General features: G+C 33.6%; 5 protein-coding genes across 15 annotated transcripts; 4 read left to right on the forward strand and 1 right to left on the reverse strand.

Moving 5' to 3' along the window:
• Positions 1-1,118: 1,118 nt before the first annotated feature.
• On the forward strand, positions 1,119-2,094 carry LOC111808029 (F-box protein At2g35280-like). The gene is made up of 2 exons (XM_023693805.1): positions 1,119-1,171; positions 1,347-2,094. The coding sequence occupies exons 1-2, from the start codon at positions 1,119-1,121 to the stop codon at positions 2,092-2,094; spliced, it is 801 nt and encodes a 266-aa protein (XP_023549573.1).
• Positions 2,095-3,561: 1,467 nt separating this feature from the next.
• Positions 3,562-4,527, forward strand: LOC111808040 (putative F-box protein At1g67623). The gene is made up of 2 exons (XM_023693816.1): positions 3,562-3,614; positions 3,792-4,527. The coding sequence occupies exons 1-2, from the start codon at positions 3,562-3,564 to the stop codon at positions 4,525-4,527; spliced, it is 789 nt and encodes a 262-aa protein (XP_023549584.1).
• A 2,071-nt stretch (positions 4,528-6,598) lies between these two features.
• On the forward strand, positions 6,599-10,226 carry LOC111778801 (carbamoyl-phosphate synthase small chain, chloroplastic-like). Its single transcript, XM_023658779.1, has 11 exons — positions 6,599-6,704; positions 6,917-7,129; positions 7,223-7,355; positions 7,533-7,621; positions 7,704-7,764; positions 7,866-7,933; positions 8,033-8,161; positions 8,245-8,354; positions 8,462-8,809; positions 8,910-9,075; positions 9,927-10,226. Exons 2-11 carry the CDS (start codon positions 6,985-6,987, stop codon positions 9,974-9,976), a joined length of 1,299 nt encoding a protein of 432 aa, XP_023514547.1. The 5' UTR covers positions 6,599-6,704; positions 6,917-6,984; the 3' UTR covers positions 9,977-10,226.
• An 884-nt stretch (positions 10,227-11,110) lies between these two features.
• On the forward strand, positions 11,111-20,804 carry LOC111808859. 2 transcript variants are annotated; one of them, XM_023695069.1, is made up of 13 exons: positions 11,111-11,275; positions 12,219-12,311; positions 12,938-13,072; positions 13,635-14,543; positions 14,773-14,863; positions 14,943-15,016; positions 15,769-16,762; positions 16,851-17,149; positions 17,799-17,905; positions 18,642-18,786; positions 19,527-19,679; positions 20,326-20,486; positions 20,640-20,804. In XM_023695069.1, exons 1-12 carry the CDS (start codon positions 11,237-11,239, stop codon positions 20,458-20,460), a joined length of 3,174 nt encoding a protein of 1,057 aa, XP_023550837.1. In that variant the 5' UTR covers positions 11,111-11,236; the 3' UTR covers positions 20,461-20,486; positions 20,640-20,804. The 2 variants fall into 2 exon arrangements, with proteins under 2 accessions (XP_023550837.1, XP_023550846.1); XM_023695078.1 differs by having other exon boundaries at positions 13,638-14,543.
• On the reverse strand, positions 12,318-26,457 carry LOC111808869 (DNA-directed RNA polymerase III subunit 2-like). 10 transcript variants are annotated; one of them, XR_002817147.1, is made up of 9 exons: positions 24,035-24,134; positions 23,804-23,880; positions 23,622-23,710; positions 22,289-22,475; positions 22,099-22,195; positions 21,895-21,980; positions 20,354-20,407; positions 18,209-18,347; positions 16,488-16,575 (listed from the first exon to the last, which is right to left on the reverse strand). XR_002817147.1 is itself a non-coding variant. In XM_023695089.1 (8 exons), exons 1-6 carry the CDS (start codon positions 26,337-26,339, stop codon positions 24,280-24,282), a joined length of 459 nt encoding a protein of 152 aa, XP_023550857.1. In that variant the 5' UTR covers positions 26,340-26,457; the 3' UTR covers positions 23,879-23,958; positions 24,035-24,138; positions 24,218-24,279. The 10 variants fall into 10 exon arrangements, 3 of the variants coding, with proteins under 3 accessions (XP_023550857.1, XP_023550876.1, XP_023550866.1); XR_002817149.1 differs by lacking the exons at positions 16,488-16,575; positions 23,804-23,880 and adding an exon at positions 12,318-12,445; XR_002817146.1 differs by lacking the exons at positions 16,488-16,575; positions 23,804-23,880 and adding an exon at positions 14,892-15,050.
• Between the last annotated feature and the right edge of the window lie 578 nt (positions 26,458-27,035).

Genomic DNA, 27,035 nt, shown 5'->3' on the forward strand with positions numbered 1-27,035 from the left:
TTAGTAAATAACTGTCTCCAAAATTGATGCTCAGCCACTTCTATCACCTAACACCACGCCCCACGGCACATTATTGTTTTTTTTAAAATATTGATAATAATATTCATGTAAGTTTTTTAAAGCGCGCGTCTGTTAAGGAGGTTTTCATACCTTTATAAATAATGTTTTGTTCCCTCATCTAATGGAGATGGAATCTTGCAATCCATGGGATTCACCGTTCTCCCTGACACTTGTCCCTTTCTCCAATCAAAATGGGATCTCGAATCGAGTACCAATCAATGTGGATAACAAGACGTAGAAATTTATGAATGGACGAAATATTTATAAGCCTAATATTTTAAAAATAAAATAATTATCAAACGATCAAAATTATTTTAAAATTAAAAAATTAAATAATGTCGAACTTTGGAGAAGACGTACAGTATATAAACTATTTTTTTCTTTTTAATTTTTAAATTTTGGTTTGAATTTTGAAAACCTCATTAAAAAAAGTATATGAAAAAAATAAAGAAATCAATAGGTAAAGTTAGTATTTATAAGCTTAATTTTCAATTTCCTAATTTCTTTGCTACGATTTTCACATATTTTTAAAATTAATTTTAAGTCAAATTTTCAATTTTAGTTTTAAAGAATTTGATTTAAAAAAATAAACAGATGCAAAATAATTACTTATAATTATAAACTAAAATAAATATTAACTATTTGCGGAAAGATAATGGTAATAAGAAGTGGAAATTAAATAAAGGCTGTAATTTTGATATATTTAACTTCAGATTTATTTTTAAAAAAAGATAATTAAAATCAGATTTTGTAATAAGATAAAAGAAATTCAAAACTCAATACGAAAATCAAAAATATTTTCCTTATATAAACTCTCCCATCTCCCCACCAATCTAACATATTTGATTGGAACGTTGTTTGGAACGTCTCTAATTCAAAACCGAACGTGAAACCCTCTTCCAAAACACTTTTTCTTTCCTTTAAAACTTCATTTGATTCATAAACAAACTCTAGCTTCCTTTTCGCTTGATCAAAATATTCTTGAAATCCTTGATAAAAAAACCAAACGACTCCATTCATAAGGGAAAAGCTTACAGATCTTTCAAGATCGTAGAACGATGGCCGGTTCCCTGAAACGAAAATCTCAAGTTCTTGGCTCTCAGATTTCACGGTACATTACCTTAATTTTTGCATGCATGCTTTTTTATCAATAAAAATTATTTAACTATTTTTTGTCTACGAGTTTTCAATAATAAATTTATTATGGCGGTTGCGACCCGGTTCTGCCAATTTGGAAGTGACTCGAGCTCTTTTTTAATTGTTTCCCTCTAATTTATGATGTGCAGGACAATTAAAATGGCGCGTTTTAGTGCTTCTCCACCGCCCATAGAATCACTCCCAAACGATTTATTGATCGAAGTTCTGGCAAAAGTTGCAGCTTGTTCATTCACCGACTTAGTCCATGCGAAACTAGCCACTAAAAAATTTCTCGAAGCATCAAGCCACAACTACATATTCCAGCACGCATCTCTTGAAAACTTCCATAAACTTCTATGGAACAACAGCAAAGAGTTTTGGTCGTTCATGGAAAAATGCAACAATAACGGAAACCCAGAGACTTTATACCGAAAGGGAATGTTGGAATTCTTCACTCATTGTAGAGAAGCTTCTGGAATGGCATATTTAAAGCTTTCTGCCCAAAAAGGCTACCCGGATGCTTGTTACGTATACGGCATCATTTTGTACGCAACGAGTATGGAGGATGAGGGAGTGAAGTTCTTGAAGATTTGTGAGGAAAAATTAGAGTTTAAACTGGCTGAATGTCGTCGCAGAATTAAGGAATTTGTTTGTTATCTTTGGGTTGAGAGCAAGATTTATGTACTGGAAAATGATTCCAGTGATCGAAGGAGCTGTGAGAGTGTGATTAAGAATTGTTGTAAGAAGAACGTGAGAAGAATTGGATGGGATAGGAATGATGAGGATGATTATTATGGAGAACACACGTGCCAAGCGTGTAAATGGAATGGGGAAGTTTTGAGATTTTGTAATATGCTTAGAACTGGGAGTTATGATATTATGGAAGGGGACTTGTAATTACCATTATGAAGTTAATGATAGAATTATTCGTTATTTTTTATAATTGTATTCATATATTTGAATGATTTAATTATCAAGTCAAGATTCAAAATTGGAAATTATTTTAAAATATGAGTGCATTTATAATAAAATTAAAATATATTATAAATCGTACATGAGTTGGAGGAAAACGAATCATTTTTTTGAAACGTGTGAAAACCTCTACATATCAAATGAGTTTTAAATACCTTGAGGGGAACCCCAAAAGAGAAATAAAATATATATATATATATATATATATATATATATATATATACTAGCATTAGGTTTGAACCGTTACAAATTATATTAGAACCAAACACCGTGGAATGTGTCAGTTAGGATGAAACTTACAAAAAAAAAATCACTCTCACTACACTTGTTTTATGCTGTTAGGAAAATGAAATATAAACCAACCATTAATGAAACTTACAAAAATATAACATCCATACAGCTTATTTCTTTCTAAATGGTTATATTTAATAATTAGTTCTAAATTTTGACACTATCAATTAAAAGCTCTACTAATACAATAAAAAAATTAAATAGCTAAAACAAAAATTATTATTATTATTAAAGTAAATAATTATCAACTCTTCATATATGTCTCTTAATCTAATTATATATATTTCTATAGCTAATAAAATGAATTGAATGATATATAAGTATTAAATCGTACGATATTGTATAGTATTTTTAAACGTCTTGTCCGTGTATTGTCCATTGTCTACACTTCATTTAATAATTATTTCGTTTTATCTTTCCTTTTTATTTTTGAAAAGTGTATTATATTTTCTTGTAATTTTTATAATAGGGAGATTCTACTTTTTTTAATTAAATATTTATATTATTAAATAAATTTTTATTACAAAAATAGATTTTACTAAACTATTTTATGTTTTTAATTTTTAAATTTTGAAAACCTAATTATAGTTATAAACTTTCATAATCTTTAAATTTTCAAATATGAATTTAATAACGGTTTAATAAAATTTTAAATGTGAATATTTCATAAAAATGTAGATCAGATAAATAAGAAAATTCATGATTTTTTTTTTAAATAATCATCCACAAAAAGAAATATTAACCGAGTAAATATAGTCGGAGTAAACCCAAGATTTAGGGAAAGATAATTGTAATAACGATTAGAAATTAAATGAAGGCTGTAATTTTGAAATATTTAATTTCAGATTTGTTTTTTTTAAAAAAAATAATTAAAATAAGATTAGGAAATTCAAAACTGAATAGAAAAATCAAAATATTTTCCTTATATAAACTCTTCCATTTTCCCTCCAAACAACATATTTTCCTCTTCCGAAACACTTTTTCTTTCCTTTAAAACCCCATCTCACTGCTTCCTTTCTGCTCCTCCCCATCAAAATATTCCTCAAATTCTTGATAAACACCATCCCGTTCATAAGTGAAAAGTTTGCAGATCGTAGAACGATGGCCGGTTTCCTGAAACGAAAATCTCAAGCTCTTGACTCTCAAATTTCACGGTATGTTAGCTTAATTTTTGTATGTATGCTTTTTTATTAATAAAAATTATTTGATTATTTTTCGTCAACGTGTTTTGAATAATAAATTTATTACGGCGGTTGTGACCTGCTTCTGCCAATTTGTTGGCGACTCGATCTCTTCTTTAAGTTTGTTTCCCTCTAATTTATGATGTGCAGGACAACCAAGATGGCGCGTTTCAATGATTTTCCACCGACCATAGAATCACTCCCAAACGATTTATTGATTGAAGTTCTGGCAAAAGTTGCTGCTTTCTCATTCACGGATTTAGTCCAAGCCAAATTAGCCACCAAGGAATTTCTCGAAGCATCAAGTCATGGCTACATATTCCAGCACGCGTCCCTTAGAAACTTCCAGAAACTTCTATGGAACAACAACCCAGAGTTTTGGTCGTTCATGGAAAAATGCAACAACAACGGAAACCCAGAGACTCTATACCATAAGGGAATGTTGGAATTCTTCACTCATTGTAGAGAAGCTTCTGGAATGGCATATTTAAAGCTTTCTGCCCAAAAAGGCTACCCGGAAGCTTGTTACGTATACGGCATCATTTTGTACGCAGCAAGTTTGGAGGATGAGGGAGTGAAGTTCTTGAAGATTTGTGAGGCAAAATTAGGGTTTAAATTGGCTGAATGTCGTCGGAGAGTTAAGGAATTTGTTCGTTATCTTTGGGTTAAGAACAAGATTTCATTGCCGGAAAAGGATTCCAGTGATCAGAGGGGCTGTGAGAGTGTGGTTAAGAATTGTTGTAAGAAGAACGTGAGAAGAATTGGATGGGATGGAAATGATGAGGATGATTATTATGGAGAACACATGTGTGAAGCGTGTAAATGGAATGAAGAAGTTTCGAGATTTTGTAATATGCTTAGAACCGGGAGTTATGATATGCTGTAGGGCACTTGTAATTACCATTATTAGCTTAATAATAAAATTATTTGTATTTTTTATAATTGTGTTCATATATTTGAATTAATTAACGGTCAAAGCTTATCAATATTTAAATTTGAAAATTATTTTAAAATATTATTATATTTATAATAAAGTTGGAACTCGAAAGTATATTGTGAGGTGTCATATCAATTGGAGAGAAAAACGAAACAAGGACGTACGAGACGCTTTATTTATTTTAAAGTGAAATATTAATAAATGCGGACGGAAACTGAAATTAGGTTTATGGTGTTAGGTAATGGAAATATAAACCAAAAAGGAAAAAACAAAATATTTTCCATTAATGAAACTTACAAAAACACAGCATCCGTGTAGCTTATTTCTTTATGAATGATTACATATAATAATTACTTACTAAATATGTGTATAAGTTTTGGAACTATTAATTAAAAGCTACTAATATAGTTAAAAATTTAAATATCTAACACAAAAAATTATTATTATCATTAAGTTAATATATATAAACAATGTTGAGGATTATTGGGAGTGAGTCCCACATTGATTAATTTTGTGGAAGATAATAAATTTATAAACGAGGAATACTATTTTCATTAGTATGAGTCCTTTTAGGGGAAGCTGAAAACAAAGGCATGCGAATTAATGGTCAAAGTGGACGATATCATACCAATGTGGTTGATAAAATCCTCAGATCATGGAGAATTCTTTAAATTTTTTTTTTTTTTTCATTTGATTCATAAATAGATTCATAAACAAATTCCATCACTGCTTCTCGATCAAAATATTAGTGAAATTCTTTATAAACAGCGAAACGATGTCGTTCATAAGTGAAAAGCTTGAAGATCGTAGCACGATGGCCGGTTCCCTGAAACGAAAATCCCAGGCTCTTGACTCTCAAATTTCAAGGTATGTTAAATTAATTTTTGCATGCATATTTTTTTTATTAATAATAATTATTTGATTATTTTTCGTCTGCATGTTTTCAATAATAAATTTATTACGACGGTTGTGACTTACTTTTGACGATTTGGCGGCGGCTCGAGTTCTTTTTTAAGTTTGTTTCTCTCTAATTTATGATGTGCAGGATAACCAAAATGACGCGTTTTAGTGCTTCTCCATCGACCATAGAATCACTCCCAAATGATTTATTGATCGAAGTTCTGGCAAAAGGTGCCGCTTTTTCATTCACGGATTTAGTCCAAGCCAAATTAGCCACCAAAGATTTTCTCGAAGCATCAAGTCATGGCTACATATTCCAGCACGCGTCCCTTGGAAACTTCCAAAAGCTTCTATGGAAAACAACATAGAGTTTTGGTGGTTCATGGAAAAATGCAACAACAACGGGAACCCAAAGACTCTATACCGAAAGGGGATGTTAGAATTCTTCACCCATTGTAGAGAAGCTTTTGGAATGACATATTTAAAGCTTTCTGCCCAAAAAGGCTACCCGGAAGCTTGTTATGTATACGGCATCATTTTGTACGCAACGAGTTTGGAGGATGAGGGAGTGAAGTTCTTGAAGATTTGTGAGGCGAAATTAGGGTTTAAACTGGCTGAATGTCGTCGGAGAGTTAAGGAATTTGTTCGTTATCTTTGGGTTAAGAACAAGATTTCATTGTCGGAAAAAGATTTCGGTGACCAGAGAGACTGTGAGAGTGTAGTTAAGAATAGTTGTAAGAAGAACGTGAAAAGAATTAGATGGGATGAGAACGATGGGGATGATTATTATGGAGAGCACACGTGCGAAGCGTGTAAATGGAATGAGGAAGTTTTGAGATTTTGTAATATGCTTAGAATCCGGAATTATGATATTAGGTTGGGGCACTTGTAATTACCATTATGGGTATGAATATATATGAATATATATAAAACCTAAATATAAATTTTTTTATTTATATGAATTTTTATGAATTTTTAGCGCATTTGAAAGAATCAATATTAAACCGAATAAATTTAGAAGAACTAAACAAATAAAAATATGAAAGTTTGGCGCTAAATTTGTAATTTAAGCTGATTTTGATAATTTGTGAAAGGACGAAAATAGCCTCCACAATTCGAATAATTCTCTGTTTGCAAAAGAACCCTAAACCCATCGCCATAGCCCCACGCACCGAACCACAACAAGAAACCAGGCGAAAGCATCAGAAGTTGACGCCTCTCCAGACGTAATCTCTCTCTCTCTCTCTCTCTCTCTCTCTCTCTCTCTCACTCGGGAATTCGGAGTGATCTTTTTCGATATGTTGTTTTCCATTTCTCAGTGCGCTGTGATGTGGATGTGTGTGTTCTTTACCGATTCGTTGTTTTTCTACTACAACTTCAACTTGTTCTTCTTTTGGATTTTGAGTTTCTTTGTGTTATCCGTTCTTCTTTCTCTCAGAAGGCGACCACCACTTGAAGAAGCCAAAATTCTCTTTCCGCTACTTTCTGAATCCGCACACTTGATCAATGGCGATCAGAGTTATGGACTTGGTGTCCGGAGTTTCACTGAATTGTTTTCATTTCAAAAACCCTAAAGGACATCAGAAATCTAGGGATTTCTCTATCAGATGCTCTGTTCCTCTCTCTTCCTCCCATGGCGCTGCCACTATCGGTACTCGGAGGAGTTCTCTTTTTGTTGGATTTTTACTCTTTTCAGTTACTGTTTGAATGATTATGATTTTTTTTTTTGTTGCATTGTTTTAAGATTTGGGAGAGAGGCCATGGAAGGTGTCGGATGCTCGGCTGGTGCTTGAAGATGGTTCAATTTGGAGAGCCAAGTCTTTTGGCGCTTCGGGAACCCAAGTTGGTGAAGTGGTTTTCAATACTTCTTTGACTGGGTATGTATGTTTGTGGGATCTTTCAGCCGATTTCTATGTAAATATCGTGTCATTACTTCGGGAATCCAAATTGGAAGTAGAGATAGTTTGCTATGACGATGGAACATTTTTCTTTTTCAGTTGTTAGTTAACAGTTTATGATGTTTGTCCATGCTTCCTGACACGATGAATCTGCAGATATCAAGAGATTCTAACAGATCCCAGCTATGCCGGGCAGTTCGTGCTGATGACAAATCCTCATATTGGCAATACTGGTGTCAATTTCGGTACGCCATGCCTTCAAACTCGTCGTGTTGTGTTGTCTTGAGAACTGTTTAATAATATTGACTGAGTACCATTTCCAATTAGATGATGAAGAAGCTCGGGAATGCTTTCTCGCTGGCCTGGTGATCAGAAGCCTAAGCATCAGGTGCATTTCCTTCTCTTACTCTGTTTAACCAAATTATTTAAGTAGTCGATTAGTTTTGTTGTAACTTATGGCCTCTGTTATTCCACTTATTGTTCTTCCAGCACTTCGAATTGGAGGTGTAAACAGACGCTTGGTGATTATTTAACTGAGAGAAACATCATGGGAATTTGTAAGTAACTTTATATTAGGATTTTTCTAATGACAATATGCAGAATCTTTTAAATTCTCTAATCTGTAGAAACTTGTGTTTTGCTTCGTCATGGAGCAGATGATGTCGACACTCGTGCTATTACTCGCCGGTTAAGGGAAGATGGAAGTCTTATTGGTGTTTTAAGCACTGAAAAATCAAAATCTGATGATGAGCTATTGGAAATGTCTCGGTCATGGGACATTGTTGGTAAGGATTTGGTGCAAAAAATGCTATTTGTCAGTCATATAATGCTCGAAGCAGTGAGGAATATTCTTGCTTCTGTTCGGCAGGTGTTGACTTAATTAGTGGCGTTTCGTGCAAATCTCCTTATGAATGGGTGGATAGAACAAGTTTGGAATGGGAGTTCAAATCTGGTGGGCACAGTTCAGAGACCTTTCATGTGAGTGTGCAAGAACCTTAAGATCATATTTTAGTTGTATTGCTATGAACGTTCTTATTTTGTATTTTGGCAATGCACCTTTACGTTGATACTTTGTGTTAAAAAAGGTCGTGGCATATGATTTTGGAATCAAGAGTAACATACTTAGGCGTTTGGCATCTTATGGATGCAAAATTACTGTTGTCCCGTCCACATGGGCGGCATCGGAGACCTTGAAGTTGAAGCCAGATGGGGTTCTCTTCAGCAACGGCCCCGGTGATCCATCAGCAGTTCCTTATGCTGTTGAAACGGTCAAGCAACTACTTGGAAAGGTACCTGTTTTTGGAATTTGTATGGGACATCAATTGCTTGGTCAGGCCTTAGGTGGTAAGACCTTCAAAATGAAATTTGGTCACCATGGAGGCAATCATCCCGTACGCAACTTCCGTGACGACCGTGTAGAAATTAGTGCTCAGGTGTGGCTATATCGAAATTTATCAACTTCATATTATCATTCATGTTCTTATGGTTTTGATTGAGACTTCATTGCATTCACTTTTGTGTTTTTCGTGGCAGAATCACAACTATGCAGTCGACCCCGCATCCCTCCCCGAGGGCGTTGAAGTAACCCACATCAATCTTAACGATGGAAGTTGTGCTGGCCTTGCTTTCCCAAAGCTTAAGATTATGTCTCTTCAATACCATCCGGAAGCATCCCCCGGACCTCATGATTCTGACTCTGGTAACAAACATCTTATATTAACTTCCAAACAATTTTGGTCTCTGATTTTCTTTTATCTGTTTCCTATTTTGATTTTCGAACTTTTGATTCTTGAATTCTTCTGGCATCCTAGCTATTAGGTTCTTGTTATATATCATCATTTTAGCGATTAAATATGGAGGTCAGTTGACAATTGGAGACAAAAACTGATGTTACCTAAGTAAGTTAAAAGGACAAATAGATATAACTTCAAAGGGTGAGGGGTTAAAATATAAATTGTTGTAGTTTGGGGCTAGAATAGAAAATTGGCCATATTTAAACCAAATAATGATAGAATTCTGCAGATTGCAGAAGAATGCATTGTGTTCTAAATCATATCCTTTTAAGCTGTCTATTTTTTAAATCGTACTCAAAAGAGATTCCAACATTCCTGTTATAACTTCTAAGAAAGAAATAGCTCCTTTCTGTTAAAACCTCTCTTAAAACCTAAGAAGCACGAGCCCTGGACACAAACACATGGGTTAAAATCATTTTTTTCCATGTTTAAAGCTACTCTCAAACACATTTCTTTAATCATTCAAAATCAATTTAATGTATGGTTTTACATCATTAAACGAGACTTTGAATGATTAAAGACATGTTTGGAACTGATTTTGAACCCGAGTGCTCATTTTACACGTGTCATGTGAATGTTTGTTTAATCTAGTCAATAGAAAGTCATGATTTGCAGGGAGTGTTTGAAATTATCTTCTGAAGGCACATTGTATGATTTGAAAAATAAACAAAATATATGATGGAATTTGCAACTATATGCTGAGTTGATTTCTGAATGTTTGTGACTGACCAAAACCATTTTTTTTTTTTTTTTTAAGTGTTCGGAGATTTCATAGAGATGATGAAGCAAGAAAAGAGAAATAGTTGATTTGATCAGAGCAGGTAATGCTTTCAATAGGGAGAGTGGTGGTGTTATGAAAAGGGACAGTACTGTATATTTCCCCTCTGATAAACTGCTTGCTTTTATCTGATCATTGTTAAGTCAGGTGGTTTGCTTGAAAATATATTTTAAAAATAATAATTTCTACTTAATTGGGAACATTTCATAATTTCTTTTTTCTTTCCTCTTGAATTTTGAAAAAAGAAATATGATGCTATGTAGAAGGCATTAATTTGAACTGTAATCATTTTTATTCTTCGTTTTATTCGAGCAGTTTATTTCTATTCCTCCATTTTTTTTGGTCATGATGTTTGATGTTTATATAGATGTCCATAAATTCCAAAATTGAACAAACAAATCTTCAACGCTCAGGAAATGCTCGATTTTGATTGTTACTTTGTAATTTTTTTAATATTAAAAATTAATTATTCAAGGAAGATAAATATTCATGATTAAAGTAGTTATTTTATATAAATAATAATAATAATAATAAAATTAAACAAACAAGTCCCCAATTTAGAAAATGCTCGATTTTGATTGTTAATTTATTGTATATTTGAGAGGGACTTAAAAAAATTACAAATTACTTGGGCTATTATACTTTTTAAATTTTGACCATATAATTAAAAGATTTTGTCAAATTTAGACCATAAAAAATAAGTGTGATAGTTTTTAACCTCGATTTAAAATTGCTATTTCATCCTCTAATTTTAACATAAAATAGTGTAAAATTATTCATAGGTTCGCTCACTTCCATTAAAAAAAAATTAAACAAAAATAAAAAATTTATAAATATTAATTAAAATTTTTACTATAATACTTTTTTTTTTCTCTAAAACTTTATTAATTTATACCGTGCATATTTTATATAATTCTTGAATGCATATGAAATTATTTTAAAAGGTATTTAGAGAGAAAATTTGTTAAATAGTTAAAATTGTAATATTTGTTAAAGTTTAAAATTAAAATTGCAAGGTTGATATAAATTTAATGTTTAATTTAATAAAATAAAAAATTTAAGATTAAATTGTAATATTTTTTTTCAGAAGTTTGATTGGAATAAATCGACGCTTAAGTACGGCTGCACAAGGAACTATTTATTTAAGACAAATACCCGCCTCCTCCAAGTTCATTTTGGCGCCAGTTCTCTGTCTCTCTATTCTCTCTCTACGCCGCCGCTCTCTCAGCGATATCGATTTCCATGGAGGATTAAGCGACTTGAACGTTGATTTGTTCCTCAACTTGCGGATGGAAACATTGGAGCTTCGTCCTCCTCAATTCTCAGAGGTAAACATTCACATTTCTCCTTTTTGAATTCAATGATGCTTCGATTTTACCGATAATATTCTCGTACATTTAGTTTACTTTCATTGCCACGTCCTATGTTTTCTGGAACACCAAAGAAATAGTAGATGAACTATGCTGTGATTGATTTTTAATTACACTGCCTACAGAAAATTAAGGTTAAATTTCGACCGCGGATGCCTGAAGACGTTTTCAGTGTCGTATTCGTTAATATTGTTTTGACCGATGAATGAATTGAATCGCGTTCGTTTGAGAACAAATCGAGGCAATACTTCGAGAAATTTGAATGATTCTTTAGGATTGTCTGCGGTATCTCATATTCTTCACAATTCGACTTCCGTGAGCGTTCATGCGAATTCAATCATCGGTGCTCTTTTTATTTGATATTTCGATTAATATATTATTACGGAAAACGGAATCATAATTCTGCCTCCATCACTCCTCAGTTCTTTCCAAGCACTTGTACGTTTGTTTTTCTTTGTTGCCAGTTACTATAAATCGTTAATACCTGAAACCTTTAGTGATTTCTGCTCAGTTCCAGTATGTTTAGCCTCATGAAGGTTTAATTAAATTTCATCGTATTAACCTAGTGGAATAGAACAATGTATGGATCTCGTCAGAATTAGGCATGTTGGGCAAGCGGTCCTCGAGAACTGATTTTTCTTTTATCTAATATCTATACAATGTACTGCCTAAGAATTTATATGGAATTTATTCTTTGAAATGTTTTGCATGATTTTGAAATTCATTGTCTGATCAGCTCCGTTTCTGATAGAAATATCTGCAGTATTTTAAGCCATACTTTTATGGTATAGTCTTGAATCAGATAGATTGAATTTTTTTCGTCAGTCTTGTACGTGGCTTTGTGGCCACCTTAATAGGCATACTAGCTCTATTTGATTGTTCGAATATATACTAATTACAGGATTTAGCGTGGCTTCCTTGCTGGCTTCAGCACAATCAAGCAACACCATCCAGTGAGCAAGAAATAGAATGTAATTACGAGTCAGCAATCAAGGTTGACATCCATCTCTGGTATTTACATTTACCATGGCCTTCTTTGATACACAATCCTTGTTTAAGACTAAGGATTTTTTTTCCAGCTTCTCCAATTGAACGAGTAAGCATTCGCTCCAGTAGTGGCTGAGTACCCTGAAATGGAAAAGAATTTGGAAAATATATTAACATATTGTAGAGATGTGTTTGGTTTTATTTCATAATCAAATACTAACTGTTAACTATACATCTGTCCTAAAAGTCAAATATTCAAATCTCTACCAAGCATTGTTGAACTAAAAAAAAAAAAGCTCAAGTGCTTACAACCTCTATGGTCTAGTTTAGTAGATCTTTTTAATTTTGATGTGATACATTCCAGTTGTTTATGTTTTCTGCTGGTGTTATCAGAACCTTATTTTGTAGATTGACAGTATAGTTCTGATGGTTTCAAATTTCATATCATATAAAGAACGTGATTTGCTTGGGTTGATGTGGGAATTCAGTATCGGTTCAAAAGAGAATTGGTATCTGAATATAGCACTGCATGATGTTACTCTATTTCAGGGTTAGCACGGCTACTAGCAGCACTTCCTGGAGGGACTACATGGTTCTAAAATGTTTTGATGCCTCTCTTCATGTTTACTGCAGGAATCTGAGCACAGTATCATCAATAATCTGGAAGATGCAAATCTCTATCCAAGAGATGGTGGATCCAACGATTTTCGTTTATTTCTTTCAGGACAGGACAGCATACCAGAAAGTGTAGCTATATCATCTAATAATGTAAGTTTGTGGTTCATTTTACTGATATGGGGTTCTTTTATGTGAATTTCAAAAGTAGTCTTCTTTGAGGCTAGATGGTTGAACAAGCGAAGATATCAGTAAGCAAAAATTCTTTGGCATAAGTAAACAGTCTGGCAGACTGGTGGAATGACGTGGATATAAATAAAGAATAATTATACTTTTAAACTGGAACTTGATGGAAAAAGAATTAGTTTTAGATGTGCTGTTTATCACTAACTTCGAGGAATGTATGTATTTAGTGAGAAAATCAACTACTATGCATGAGAATCTTATGGATGTACAGACATGGTATAAATAGTCAACTGATTCCTGTTTTTGATTTGAAACATAACAGTTTCATGCATATTTAAGATTTTGGATTAAAATATTAACTAAGGAACTCAAAACTAATAAATGTTCCTTTTAATATATTATCTGTCATTACACTGAGGACTCCGTAGACTCATATCTGCACATTTCTGCAACTGTTTTACTTTTTCTAAATAAATACATAAGTAATATGATGCCATGTCTTTCGCATTGGTTTTTTCCACAACAAAAGCAGGCACTTCATTTTCATTTGCATCTTTCATCATATGGTGGTTCGGAATGTACTCCAACTCAAGATTTGGATGGATCTCACGAGTTGCTTGAATGTAATAAAGTTCAGTCGACCAATATATTTGAAGCATCACTTGATCCCAGGGTAAATATTTCGTTCCAAAAGGGCATTAACGCTGGTGATGCAAATTTGTCACCTCATTCTAACAACAGAGATATTGTGGACAATGTTGTCTGTAAATCTGTGACCAATACTGAAGATAATGTGAACCGATGGAGAGAAAAATCGGATGTTGGGTGCCTAAAAAATGCTGAAGTGAACAATGCAATCGAGCTCTCTGTTGTGGCATCTGAAGCATTGGTTATACATGACTTGTTAAAGGCTGAGCTAGATTCTGAAGCAGTATCAGTTGAATCTGTCCTTGAAGTTTCCATCAGGGTCAAACAAACTCGTGTTGAGTTGCTGGAAAGTGCCTATGAAAGCTTAAATGAGGAAGTGGACTTGAGCGATTCTCTTTCAGATTTGGATGACTTATTAATGAGAGATGCATTCGATGATGTAGGATTCCCTTGCAGTATTCTGAGCAGTGATCGGTGTGAAACAATATGTTCTGATGTTCAAGATACTCCTGTCAATGAAAATCAATTCACACATGGCAGTCAATGTAATTCTATAGATATGCCAAGTCAACCAAACATTTCGGGGAATGGATTATCCTTGCAACAGTCGGAAGAGAATCTTGTTGTGCCAAGACCTGAGGGCATGCTTTCGCAACATCTGAGTTGTAACATTCATAATCAACTTCCCGATCATGATGTGTTGGGTTCAGCTAGTCCGAACTATTGTAAATATGGCTCAATGTCGCAACAATCAGGTCAGAATGAATCAGACGAGTTTGTTGTGAACCAGGTAAAAGTCCAAAGGACATGTCCATCTTGAGATTTTCCCAATGCTACTATCCAAAATATTTTGAATGAGACATATCAAAGACCATCCACTTAAAAAAGAAGTGTAATAGGTTTTCTCCAGTGTCTATCAATTGTCAGATAAATCTAGTATATGTTGGGGATTAGCATTACAAATAGCATGGAATACTATTTAAGCTGTTAATAACAACGATATGATATCATGACTGCAGAAAACTGTGTCGTCTGCGGTTAATACAAATTTGTGTATGAATCATGCCGAGGAAAGCTCCAACCTACATGAGTGCAATACAGTGTCAGCAAGTGAGTCACTTTGATATGTATTGTTGTTGTATGAGAATATTCAGGCTTAAGTATTAAATAGTTTTCTTCCCATTTCCAGAAAATGATGAACAAGCTGCTTTCTTAACTCCCGACAGATTTAAGAGTCGTTGGCTGGGTGGTTGGTCAGGTAAGGTGTGTGCTCCACTCTTATTTACAATCTACCATGCTGTTTCATACATTAGGTTTAGATTATTATGTTGAAATCTGGAATTTGATAGTGTTAAACAGAGAATAACTCAGTGCTCAAGATCAACAAGCTCTGTTTGGTGGATTTTTTTATTATTCATTTCCAAGTGTTATAGCAAAATTGATTCAATTGCAATTGAAAGAACACAGCGAGGATATTTTATAAAACAATACTAAAAACCATGTGATATATTGATCTATTGAGTTTACTAGGATTTATTTTAGAAATTTTGGTCTAGGTTCATTATGTGAAAATGGTTACTCAAAGGTATCGATTCAGAATTTTTTTTTTTTTTTTTTTTTTTTTTTTTTTTTTTTTTTTTTNTTTTTTTTTTTTTTTTTTTTTTATCCACATTCTTATTTGTTTATGACATAAAGCTTAATCTTCTCACCAATAATATAACGAAGGTGGTGGTAACTTTTAATGTACTTTTGTTTCTATAAATCCCTTCAACGTGGAGGGTTGCATTTAGCATTTCTCATTGATGGAACTCCCTCACCCCAAAAACTTGTTCTTCTTCACTTCTACTTTATTGAGGTCACTTGTGATGCCTAGTCATACAATCAAGTGTTTCATTTAACAATCACTATTATGGTTCTCCTTCCCCGTTCATTTCCTTTTTGTTAGTTTAATCAACCTTTTCTCGTCTAATTGTTACTCTGATTGTGCCTTTCCTCTTCCATTTCCCTTTTGTAAGGAAGAAGACGTTTCTGAGCAATTGAGACAAAATGTTGATGGAAAAACCATTCCTTCGATGTTTGTTAATGAAACAAGCTTTCTTTCTGAATCTGCTGATATAGCTCCAGACGAGAACTCTTGTGTGCAAAGATGTGAATCTAAGTTTCTAGTTGCTTCACAGTCAAGTGTACCTTTTGGTCATTTAGATGAAAATGGTGACGAAGGTTCGCTTGTAGCTGAAGATGTTGTGAAATGTAGCCTATCCTTGGTCGATCCTCTTTGTTCTTTTGTTCCGTGCAGCATTTCTTTGGACACTGATTGTACTGGACAGAATCTGAATGAAGGAAAAGATTGTACGAAAGAATGCTTAGGCACCTTTGTGGATATTGGAGGTTCTAGACCCTCAATTCGAAAGCAGCTAACTTCACTAAAAACTTACAGCACAATTTTGCCCACTCATGGTACTTTGGAAGGGGGACTGGACAACGATTATTCACATCATCTACAAGGCAATATGAGGCTGTTATCATCAGATTCACGTCTGGATTGTACAATAATTTCCTGCAAAAGAAATTCTATGGAGACTTTACCCTCTCAGTCTACTAAATCTAGAAATACAGAAATTGTGGAGGAGAGCCAAACTGATACCGACCACAATCTGGTTGAGGAAATAGCAGAACTGAAAAGCATAAGTGATGAAGTTGCAGGTGATGGGAGTGAGTTCCTTGTTCAGTCAGTGAAGAAAAGGAAAACTCGTGACATCTTAAGTCAGGGTCTGCAGGTATCTAAATCCATAATGAAGAAATCCCGTCTCAAGAAAGATCATCTGCAGAGTTCAGGAACTGAAACTATATCAGATCCCCAAAAGGTCGAAAACACCATGAAGATGCAATATGAAAGTAAGAATACCCTTGAGCCATATATGTTGATGCAGAAGAGAGTCCGTTTCTTAGAAGCTAATGATCAGCCTCAAGAAAACTCGAAACTTCAAAAAGTACATCCTTCAAAAAATTGTAAGGGTTGGAATGTTGTTGGTGTTACTTGCATGATTTACTTTTTTTTTTTTTTTTTTAATAAATTTCCCTTTCGGTTGGAATGCAGATTCTACTCTCAGAACTGGTAAAAAGTGGAAGCTTTCTAATCAATGTGTAGTATCTAGTCATCGTGATGGTAAAGGTCATCTCAAGAGTCCCTACTGTAGGAGTGGGAAGAAATTAATATTTCAAGGCATACAGTTCTTGGTAACAGGATTTTCTAGTCGTAAAGAAAAGGATATTGATGCATTATTATGGAATAACGGAGGTATAGTTCTTCCCGACATTCCTTGTCCAAGTTCAAGGAGGAAAAAGATGTCAAAATCAAACTGTAAGGGGCCTCCTGTTATTCTCTCTTCAAAGAAGGTTGGTTCCCTGCAAGCTACTATCATTCTTTACTTGCTTTCCTATAATCGTGTGATTCTGTGGTTTGATATTTCTACTCTGATAAGGTTTTGAAGAAAAATTCTGCTTCCCTTGAAAAAAAAAAAAAAAAAAAAAGGTTTTGCATTTTCTTTTTCTTTGATGTAACTTTGCTAACTTAAATTCATGGCCACATAACATCTGTCTTAGATTTTCCTTTGTTGCTCTACAAAAAATCCAAGATTAATGGAAACTCTCCAGTAAAAGTCACCACCACTTGTTGCTCTATCGTTAATGAAAGAATAGGCTGCCTTGATTTTTCCTTTGCGTTCCTATATAGTATAAATTACACGGTCTGAGTAGAGGCATTTTTCTTGCAATTGTACTTTATCTGAATCACCTTTAACTCCATAGTTTCCAAATAAAAAATTTCAAGGGAAAATCTGTTTTCAATCAAATTCTAAAACTTAAGACTTAGCCAAAACCAGTCTATAGGCCTGAAGGTGAGGTCGTGTGGTTCGTTTTGGGATGTTTTTGTTGACCCTTCTTTTTTTTTTTTTTTTTTCCTAATGCTATATCATGTGATTAGGTTCCCTCCAACGAAATAATAGTAACTGAAGGTAGATCTATTAAAGCATTGATACAANTTCAGCTCCAAACAACAAAATTCTTATACGGGTGTGCGGTGAATGCCCTTATAGTCAATGTCAGTTGGCTTACAGATTCCATTGCAGCTGGTTCCATGTTACCACCGTGGAAGTAAGTTATTCTTATACTTGCGTTTCACTTGATTTTTTTAGAAGAAAAGAGTATTATATTTTCTACTATCTTATGAATCAAATACAAGTTCTCATATAAGAAAAGACCATCTACAATTATTTAAAAAAAGAAAAAAGAAAAAGAGGACTGCACATGTAAATAATAACACATACTATACATAAATAAGAGCCACATAGTAGTCTTATAACTTAGTAGAGTCCAAAAATAAATCCATGTTTAGATTAGAGATAATGAGCGGAGGCATTTTTAAAACAACACTAGATAACAAACTAGGTTACATACTAGTTAGTCATCGAACTCGTTGCCCCCTTCTTTCTACCAACTGTAGTTTCTAGAAACTTTTTCCCTGTTGCTCTGCCAATGTGCTCAGAACACCATTGATTTTCTTCTCCATCTAGCTTATGTAGATCTGAATATGGACCTATCAGAGTGCAAATGGTAAAATTTCATTTGGATATTTAACGACATCTAGATCTAACTATGATAAAGTGTTCGTATCTTTTAAAATGGACTAGTGCAAGGAATTTTTTTCAATTTCATTTTTGCTACCATTTTCTTTCCATAGGCGTTGTCTGTATGTGGCTTGACATATAAAGATGGGGAACATTTTACTCCAATTCTAAATTGTTGATATTTACATAGCTGTTCTAGGTTGAACTTTTGTACTTCTATATTTCTTTTTCTGAGGCTGATTTGATTTTTTAACCCTGTTAAGGTACATGATTATATCAAATCAAGCTGATTGTACTCAAATTGGAAGATCAGTTAGACATGGTAGTCGAAGATATATATTTGAGAATGTGGGAGTCATGCTTCATGGGAAACAAGGTTTCTGCACCAAATTGACGAAAGTATTAATGGTAAGGCTTGCTCCTTTTACCGATTCTTGAAGCTAAATTCATCGTTGACTTATCTTTCTCGCCATCTATTTATTTACCATGATCAACCGTACTGGTTATGCATGACTTTCTGACATGACATTACAAAATTTCCTTCATTCTGAGAACTTTTTTCTCAAAATTATCAGAGGTACTCTTTAATCTTACCTTCAAGTTTGCTACTATGGAAATTTGAATTTCAAGACTAATTGTGACCCTTGTAGTGAGTTTCTTTAGACAATTTTATTGATATTTGAAACTTATAAGAGAGATTTGTTATCCTTGATGCTTACAAAAAGACCGTTCTAATTTACATAAGGGAGGTATGACTATAGGAAGCAAAAAGTATTAGACACCTTACACCCTGAATGACATGGTAAACAATTTTTTGAAGAGTATAATATAAGTTTGTGTCTTATTCGTGAGTACTCTATTTTCTTTCCTTCGATGAAGGAAAGTCATAATGAGATTTGTCCATAACAAAGAGTTTACATTCTTGAAAGGGTGGTATGTTAAGGCTATGTTCAATAACTCCTTTACATTCCTAGGAAAAGTGAGATGTCATAGGAAGATATTGAATATCTTGTCATTTTCACAAACCGAAACGATCGAAGGACTGAAAGTTGATATTGTGTCATTTTATTGCATGTATCATCTGAATGTACTTTCTACTCCTTGGAGCTGACCAATTTCGGTCTTTTCGATTTCTTTTGTTCACTTAGCATGGAGGTGGACAGGTATTCAAGACCTTACAATGGTTACTAAAGAGTCTAAATAGGGAGAAGATTTCAGTCGGAGTCATCGTAGTTGAAGATGAGTACAAGGCATCCCGTCACTTGAAGCAGTGTGCCTCGGAACAAGGGATACCCTTGATGGTAACTAATTGCTTACCCTTCCTAATCGTATTGGTTGAATTATTAGAAGATAAAGCAATCCACTATTAGGATAACTAAAATCATACAAAATTATGCGACATGGGTTGTTTCAAAATCATATTTTCAAAAAATATCCAAGTTTTTTAAAAATTTCAGTTTTAGATTTGCTGGTCTGTTTTATGCATCTTCTTACAATTTTACCCCTCCATGCAATAAGTCTCTCTCTCCACAATTATCAAGCTCATTTATTTTAATTTATTAAGTTATAGTAATACTTAATATGAATTCAATACTCATCTCCATTTTTCTCAGATTAGGACGAGCAATTTCATTTCCTTATTATTTTCTTGTCGTTTGTTCTCTACTCTTTTCTTCAATTTTTATTACGTCTCATTTCCCTAACGTCCAATTTTTGGCATTTCTTTATGAATTTTCTAGTTTTCGGTCTCCGTTTTCCTGCAACCTTGTATCTACATTTTTTTAGGTATTTTCAGTCATTTTTCTTATAGTGTTCTTTTTTAAAAGATAAAGGAACCAAACAATTTCCTTTATTCCACTTTTTAAAGCGTAACTAGATGGATGAAAATAAGCCTATCTATGTTGTTTAATCCTAGATCATATTCTTTTGCTCTCTGCCTTGTTACAGTCTACAAAATGGGTCATAAAGAGCTTACACTTGGGAGAGCTCCTTCCTTTCACAAACAACAATCGGCCGTCTTCTGTACAATCTACAAAAACGGCAAATATTCCAGCTTTCAGAGAAACTAGCGTGGAATTATAAGTCGCTGCTTCAGACTTATTTATGAGGTAAATCTTTAATACAAAGCCTAAGCATTAGTTCTAGGAGTGTGTGTGTGATTATTTTGTTTCATCATGTCATACTTGTTCATATTGAATGAAGTCAAATAAAAGAATCAATGTCAATATTTGATAACTCAAATATTCATTTACTATTTGCAGGATAGATTGGATTTTGGGCTGTACATTTTTTTTATTGAGTTGGATGGCGAAAGGTAATCCTGTAAATTTTCGTACAAACCCTCAAAAAGACTCGTGGGTTGCGAATTTTTTAAAAGTACTAATGCAAAATGTAATCTAATAGCTCACTTACAAACCCTCAAATTTGTAATTAAAAAAATTAATTGTTCTATAAGAGATTAATAAAAAAAAATCACAAAAAACCTCAAAAAGTTTTAATTTTGTATTCCGTATATTCACATATTTTTTAAAAATATCAAAATTCAGAGGTTAAATTTGAGTTTAAATACATTTTATTTTTAAATCTTAAAATTAAAATTTTAGCAAGTTAATTTTTATTGAAATTAATTAAATAATAAAAATAGATTTCATGCAAGAACAAATAAATATACATATATATGTTTCCAAGATTTACACAGACTAAAATTGATTACATATATCAAAATAATATTTTAATCTTAATAATAATATTATTTTAAATGTCTAAATATACTCAGGGTAAAAAAGTTAAATTTCTAGTACACATTTCAAATGTGAGCTTGCTCCTATTGTGAGATAAAAAGCGTAGATTGAGCAAATGAAATTGTGGATGAACTTGTGTTCATCATTCTTGAAAAATTAAATCGTCCAAAGGTTTGATTCACGTTTCTTATAACATGTGTAAAACTTATATTCCTCCAACTAATTTTTTGAAACTTAAAAACACATTTTGATTCTTGGCTTGCTTTTTAAAAAACCAAATTATGTTTAGAAACTATTTGTTGTAAGTACTCTTTCTTTTGAAAAAAATAAAAATAAAGACTACAAAGATGCAGAATTTTGTTTAATAGTATTTTTTATCAACCATATAAAACTATCGATCTATGATCTTACCTACTAATAAGAAAAATAAAATAATTTTTTATAAAGATTTTCTATGTACGTTGAAGAAATTTAAAAAAAAAAAATATATATATATATATTCTGTCAAGCAGAAAGTGAGATTCTACTACAAAAACTACCCCTTTTTATATTTTTTTTTAAAAAAAAAAAAAAACTTGTTTGAAAAATGAACTTAAAAGTTATCCAACACATTTTTCAAAACTGAAAAATGAATGTTCAAAAAATAAATAAACGAAAGGATTAAAAAAACACATTTACCAACATGCATTAGAAAATTATTCCAAACATACTTTTAAACGCTTAAAGAGTCATTAAAAACAAACTCTTATTTATTCTTACCTCTGTATTGTTTTACCTCTGTATTGTTCAACCAGTTCCGCTGATAAATTCTTGCGAATTTTGTTCCATTCAGGATGGTAGTTGATCAGTATAATCAAAATTCTACGAATCAAACGTTCAAATATAAGTTTATAGCTAACAATGAAATTCAAACGAAGACTAAGAATCTTTTATTTTCAATTGCATAACTTAGAACCCTCTAAAATAAACATGATCTCACCCGATGATATGAGATTCCCTTTGTCATTGTTCTTTCTGTCTAAGATGCGCAGAAATGCATTTGCCTCTTGGTGACATTTTGTTGTGCATGTGCGAACCTGAGTCAGATGATAAATTTTAGCAGCAAGTTGTCATAAAGAGACAGGGAGTTAGCGAGCAAAGTAAAAGCTGTTGCAGTGGAGGGGAGAAACCTAAAGGCCTCATTTTATCCTGTGTGATGCAATCTCCAGAATAGCGTGCATAAAGCTGTCTGCAATTTGGATAACTGGGCCAAAATTTTCGTTTTTGTACAGTCTTGACTAGTTTGAATCAAGGCTTTGATTCGGGTCATGCTTCTACTAGTTTTAAGCGAGGAACGTCACTCATAGATTGAAGTTCCTACATATAGAAGTAATCACGGTGAATTTGTTAAATATTCAAAAAAATATTAAATAAGGTAAATGATAGAAATATAAAATACTAAGGTTATATTAGTCAATAGCTAATGAGCTAATTAGGTGAGAATTTTGTTTGTAATTAAATGGTTATACAAGGAGGGTGTTCAAGAGTAAGATAATATAATTCCCAGTTCAATTCTCTAGTTTCCATCATGATACGTTCCAAATCGAACTTAAAGCAGGATTTGATACTGTAAGAACTCAAATTGTTATGAGACCACAGAAGGATCTGCTAGGACAGCTCGAACAAATAAGTCACATTGGTGAGCCACGACGAACCCGAAAAACAATGTGTGTTATGTTCAAAACTAAACCCATCAACAGAAATTTCCTTGTGTGTTCTTGCAGCAAATAACCAAGAAATACCGAGAGAAACATTGGAAGCTTTATGTAAACCCTCAAATTCTGGAAAGAACCATAGGAACTGGTCAAATAAAGGTGGAACGAAGTGAGATTTCATCTGACTCATTCCAATTAAGAGCCCTTCGATGAACTTCAGTTCAATAAAGAATAAACGGGGAAGTTAAAAATCCTTGCCTGGAACATTTGTTAAGCCAGCTACTAATCAAGGTGTGATTTATTCTTTGGCCTAGGGTAAAACTAGTCAACCTTCCACTTATTGATTTTTTTTAAGAGGAACTTCGGAATAGACTATGGAGGCACGACCGAATGAGTAAAATACTCAGTAGTCACTGCACAAATAACAAAGATGTTTCTATTGCAGATAGAACACAGGTTTCAGTGGCAGGAAAAGGAACAATTAAGATCAGTCATGCTCTTTAGTGATAAGGTTTGAGATGATGGAAGATGCATCTTCCTAATGTTTGCACGTTTCTTTACCTGAAGTAGTAATGAGTATTTCTACTCCGTGTCACGGTTAAGTTCTGTCAACGTGGCAAAAAATGGCAGAATACCTACTTTCTATATATATATATATGCATTTATTATCAACAGAAAATCAAACTCGAATGATGAAACCTACCTAAAACCTTAAAAAAATTGACAAGAAAATACCTATGTAAAGCATGACTTTGAGATGCAGACAAAAAAGAAAATGGAGGGAAAAAAAAGGAAGAAAACTACCCACATGGATTAAGAGCTTGCACGCATATATGAACAAATTCCCGTTTTTAGCTTGTGGTTGTAATATCCCAACAAGCCACAAAGTCCGCGGACCTGTGCCAATAAGTGGGGAGCCTCATATGGAAGTATACACAATATTATCATTTTTTTAAATAAAGGAAGTATTCGCAAATAGGTCATCTCTACCTGTCTATCTTTAGACTCTGCAGCCTATGCCTGGAATAGTCTCAAACCCATTTTGGAACTATTTTACAATGATTTTTCTTCAAAATTACAAGAACGAAACAATGTTGAGCATTATCACCAAAGAGTGAGTATACTTAGTACTTGAAACGCTCCTACTTCATTCGCCGTAACAAGAATTTAGAGGTATGTAACGACAGAAGGGAATGCATAAATACAAACAAGACGAAGTACCTGAACTTCAAAAGGTTCATTTGAGATCATTAAGTGTTCGAAAATCAGCATGCTAGCACCATAAGCAATCGAACAATTGCGTTCCATTTCTCCTACTCGCAGTCCTGGGAAATAGACAGCTATCTAACCATGTAGCTCTTACACTCAGGATACTTGAAAATAGTAATTTGAAAGATATCAAACCTCCATTCCTAGCTCTCCCTTCTGTTGGTTATCTAGTTAACATGACTCGAAGACCATTACCTCTAGCATGCATTTTGTCCAAGACCTATTTATCATGAAATTATGCAAGCTTTTTTTAAAAAAGGTAACAGTAATTCACAACAGGGTAGAAAACAGGAATCAATAGAAGAGGAACAGAAGCTTACCCTGTGTTTTAACTTTTGGTAGTAAATTGGTCCCATAAATATATACGCTTGTAATGGGCAACCTGTTGCACCTAGACAATTAAAGAACATATCAGCTTCTAACAGGAAAAGCGCCAAATTTTGGCTCCAGAGAATAATAGTATGGGAAATGTCCTTTCCGCATTTCAACTATTTAGAATGCACAGTGTGTATTGCCAAAAATAGGTTTGCTTTGCTCAAATCTTTGGCTCTAGAGGTCATGTATTCTTGAGAAAATTAAGCGCACATTCCGAAAGTGTTTTTGTTTAAATATGTGTGAAATATAGCTATAACTTTGTACAGGTTTTCCCTGTGTATAAAAGGTGTGTTAACATTTACAAACAGGAACCAAATGACCATTTCTTTAAAGTACATAGACCAAATGGATATTTTGAAAGCACAACAATCATATTGAACAAAAACGGAAAGTATAAAGACCGAAATGGACTGAAAATAGGATTAAACCTTCAAATTTTCATAATGTTTGACAAGGGATACAGAATCTGTCCCAATATATCCATATTCTTTATCTTGTAGTTATCTATTTTTAGTTAATCCTAAAAAGTTTATCTAGAGATTAGATTTGTATCTAATCTTTCAAGTATTTGAATTTGCAATGGTTCGTGTGAGAAAGGTTAAAGTCAATCCATATCATTCAGCTGATCTGGATGAAGTGTTCTCTATGTTTCGAAATATACATTTCAACTTTTGACGTCACATGACTTTTACTTGTGCATGACGTTCAACATATACATTTTGACCTCCTCCCTTTGTGAATGACTTTCTTCGATGTGTACTCTATATCAACTAGTATTGGAGCAGCATATCTAATGCATAAATACAAAAGAATTTCAGCAGAAAAATAACAAAGATTTAAATTCCTTGTATGATCTACCATTCAATCAATATGATTAAACTATAATAAACAAGATTGACTGCAGCAGAGTACAATATCAACTAAGGTCAATTAACACGATGAAAAATGTAGATTCAATTGAAATTTTGAAACAATAGAACAGTCAGGGATCATAAATATTTTGGAAATCAATGTAGAGGCTCGACTAAATGGAAAAAATCACAAAGGAACCATACGTCAGGTCGGACAAGCAGCATGTATGAGGCTTGCAAGTTTCACTGACAGCATTCACGGTCACATAAGGCTCACCGATTCTTACATCTGGAAACCTGCAAAAATCGGGAAGAACTACTCAATTTGAACCACTGAAATCCATTCCACAGTGCCAGGGGCCTAGACAAAAGAAACTCGATTGTAAACCACAAGGATATTAAAATAAACATATGTAAAGATGAACAGAGGAGTAAACAAAAATATTTACAACTTAGTGACTCAATTCTCTAAAGGAGGGCAGTTATATACGATGAATAAATGTGTACCTACGATAAAATACTCGGATCAGTGCGGAGTCAATGCGATCATTGGCCTTGACAGTCTTTTTTATCTCAATATTCGCGAAGTACTTAAAGGAATCCAAGTGCCGCTTAACCAGACCTCTTACCTGCAACCAGATCGTTCATCAATAATCATAGGCTGTAATTTAAACAAACGCATTGTATAGAAGTACCGTTGTAGTGCATCTGCATATTAAACTGATAATCGTAACAAACAAAAGCAGTGTGATGATTTGCACCTCAAAAAGTTCAGGAAGACGTTGAAACTTATCAACGGCTGACTTGATAGGAAGGCTAAAGAATTGCTTATCGATATCGGAATCGATTGGATTAGGATCGTCGACTTGCTTCCTGTTCCTGCAAATTTTTTCATGTTAACAATTAACTGATCAGTAACTAACAATGGCAGAAAACTGCAATTCAGCTTCGATACAGCCAAAAGAGACGAAGATAATGAGAGAATGCGGATGGCTTAACATCGAAGTGTCTTCCGATGGCTTCACAACCATGGCTTCTGAGATTGTAATTGATTCTGAAACTTCTGAGACTCGAAGGAACAAGAAAACCGACTTGTTTCGGAGAGAGCGAAAACATTCCCGAAGCCATTTGCTTGGCGGAATAAAGAATTTCGGCGCCCTGCCTTTTTTTTATAGCTGTTTTAATTTGCCGAAGCTTGTTTTTTTTTTCTTTTTCTTTTTCTTTTTCTTTTTTTCTAATTTAATTTTTTAACAGGCGCGCTTTTTATTCTTACTTCTTGAAGTATGGAAGTCAATTACGGTTGAACTTACGAGATAGTTTTCTCAAAATATCTGTACTGTCTCAAATTTTAAATACTTTTTAATAGTAGTGGTCGATGGTACCTCAACGTCGGTCGAACGAAAACAGGCCAAGAGTAAAATATTTTTTAGCTGCTGACGATCGTACGTATCGAAATTGTCGAATTTGAACGTTCCTCACAACAATGTCGAAAAAATATCGACCATGACTCAATATTTCGCGCGCGTGATTCAGATAGCCCAATTAGGATTTTGATTTTAATTCCATACGTAACGTACTAGCTCTCTTTCATCGATATTCAAGTCCCAACAAGTCCCAACAGTACTTCCTAAGGGATCATCGAGATATTGAAAAGAGAAGATGGCTTTTCGAAGACTGCTCGAGAACGCAAGCGAATAGCCGTTGATGGTACTTGATGTCTGTCGAAC

Source organism: Cucurbita pepo, chromosome LG01 (assembly GCF_002806865.2).
Source record: "Cucurbita pepo subsp. pepo cultivar mu-cu-16 chromosome LG01, ASM280686v2, whole genome shotgun sequence".
NCBI classification, from domain to species: Eukaryota; Viridiplantae; Streptophyta; class Magnoliopsida; order Cucurbitales; family Cucurbitaceae; genus Cucurbita; species Cucurbita pepo.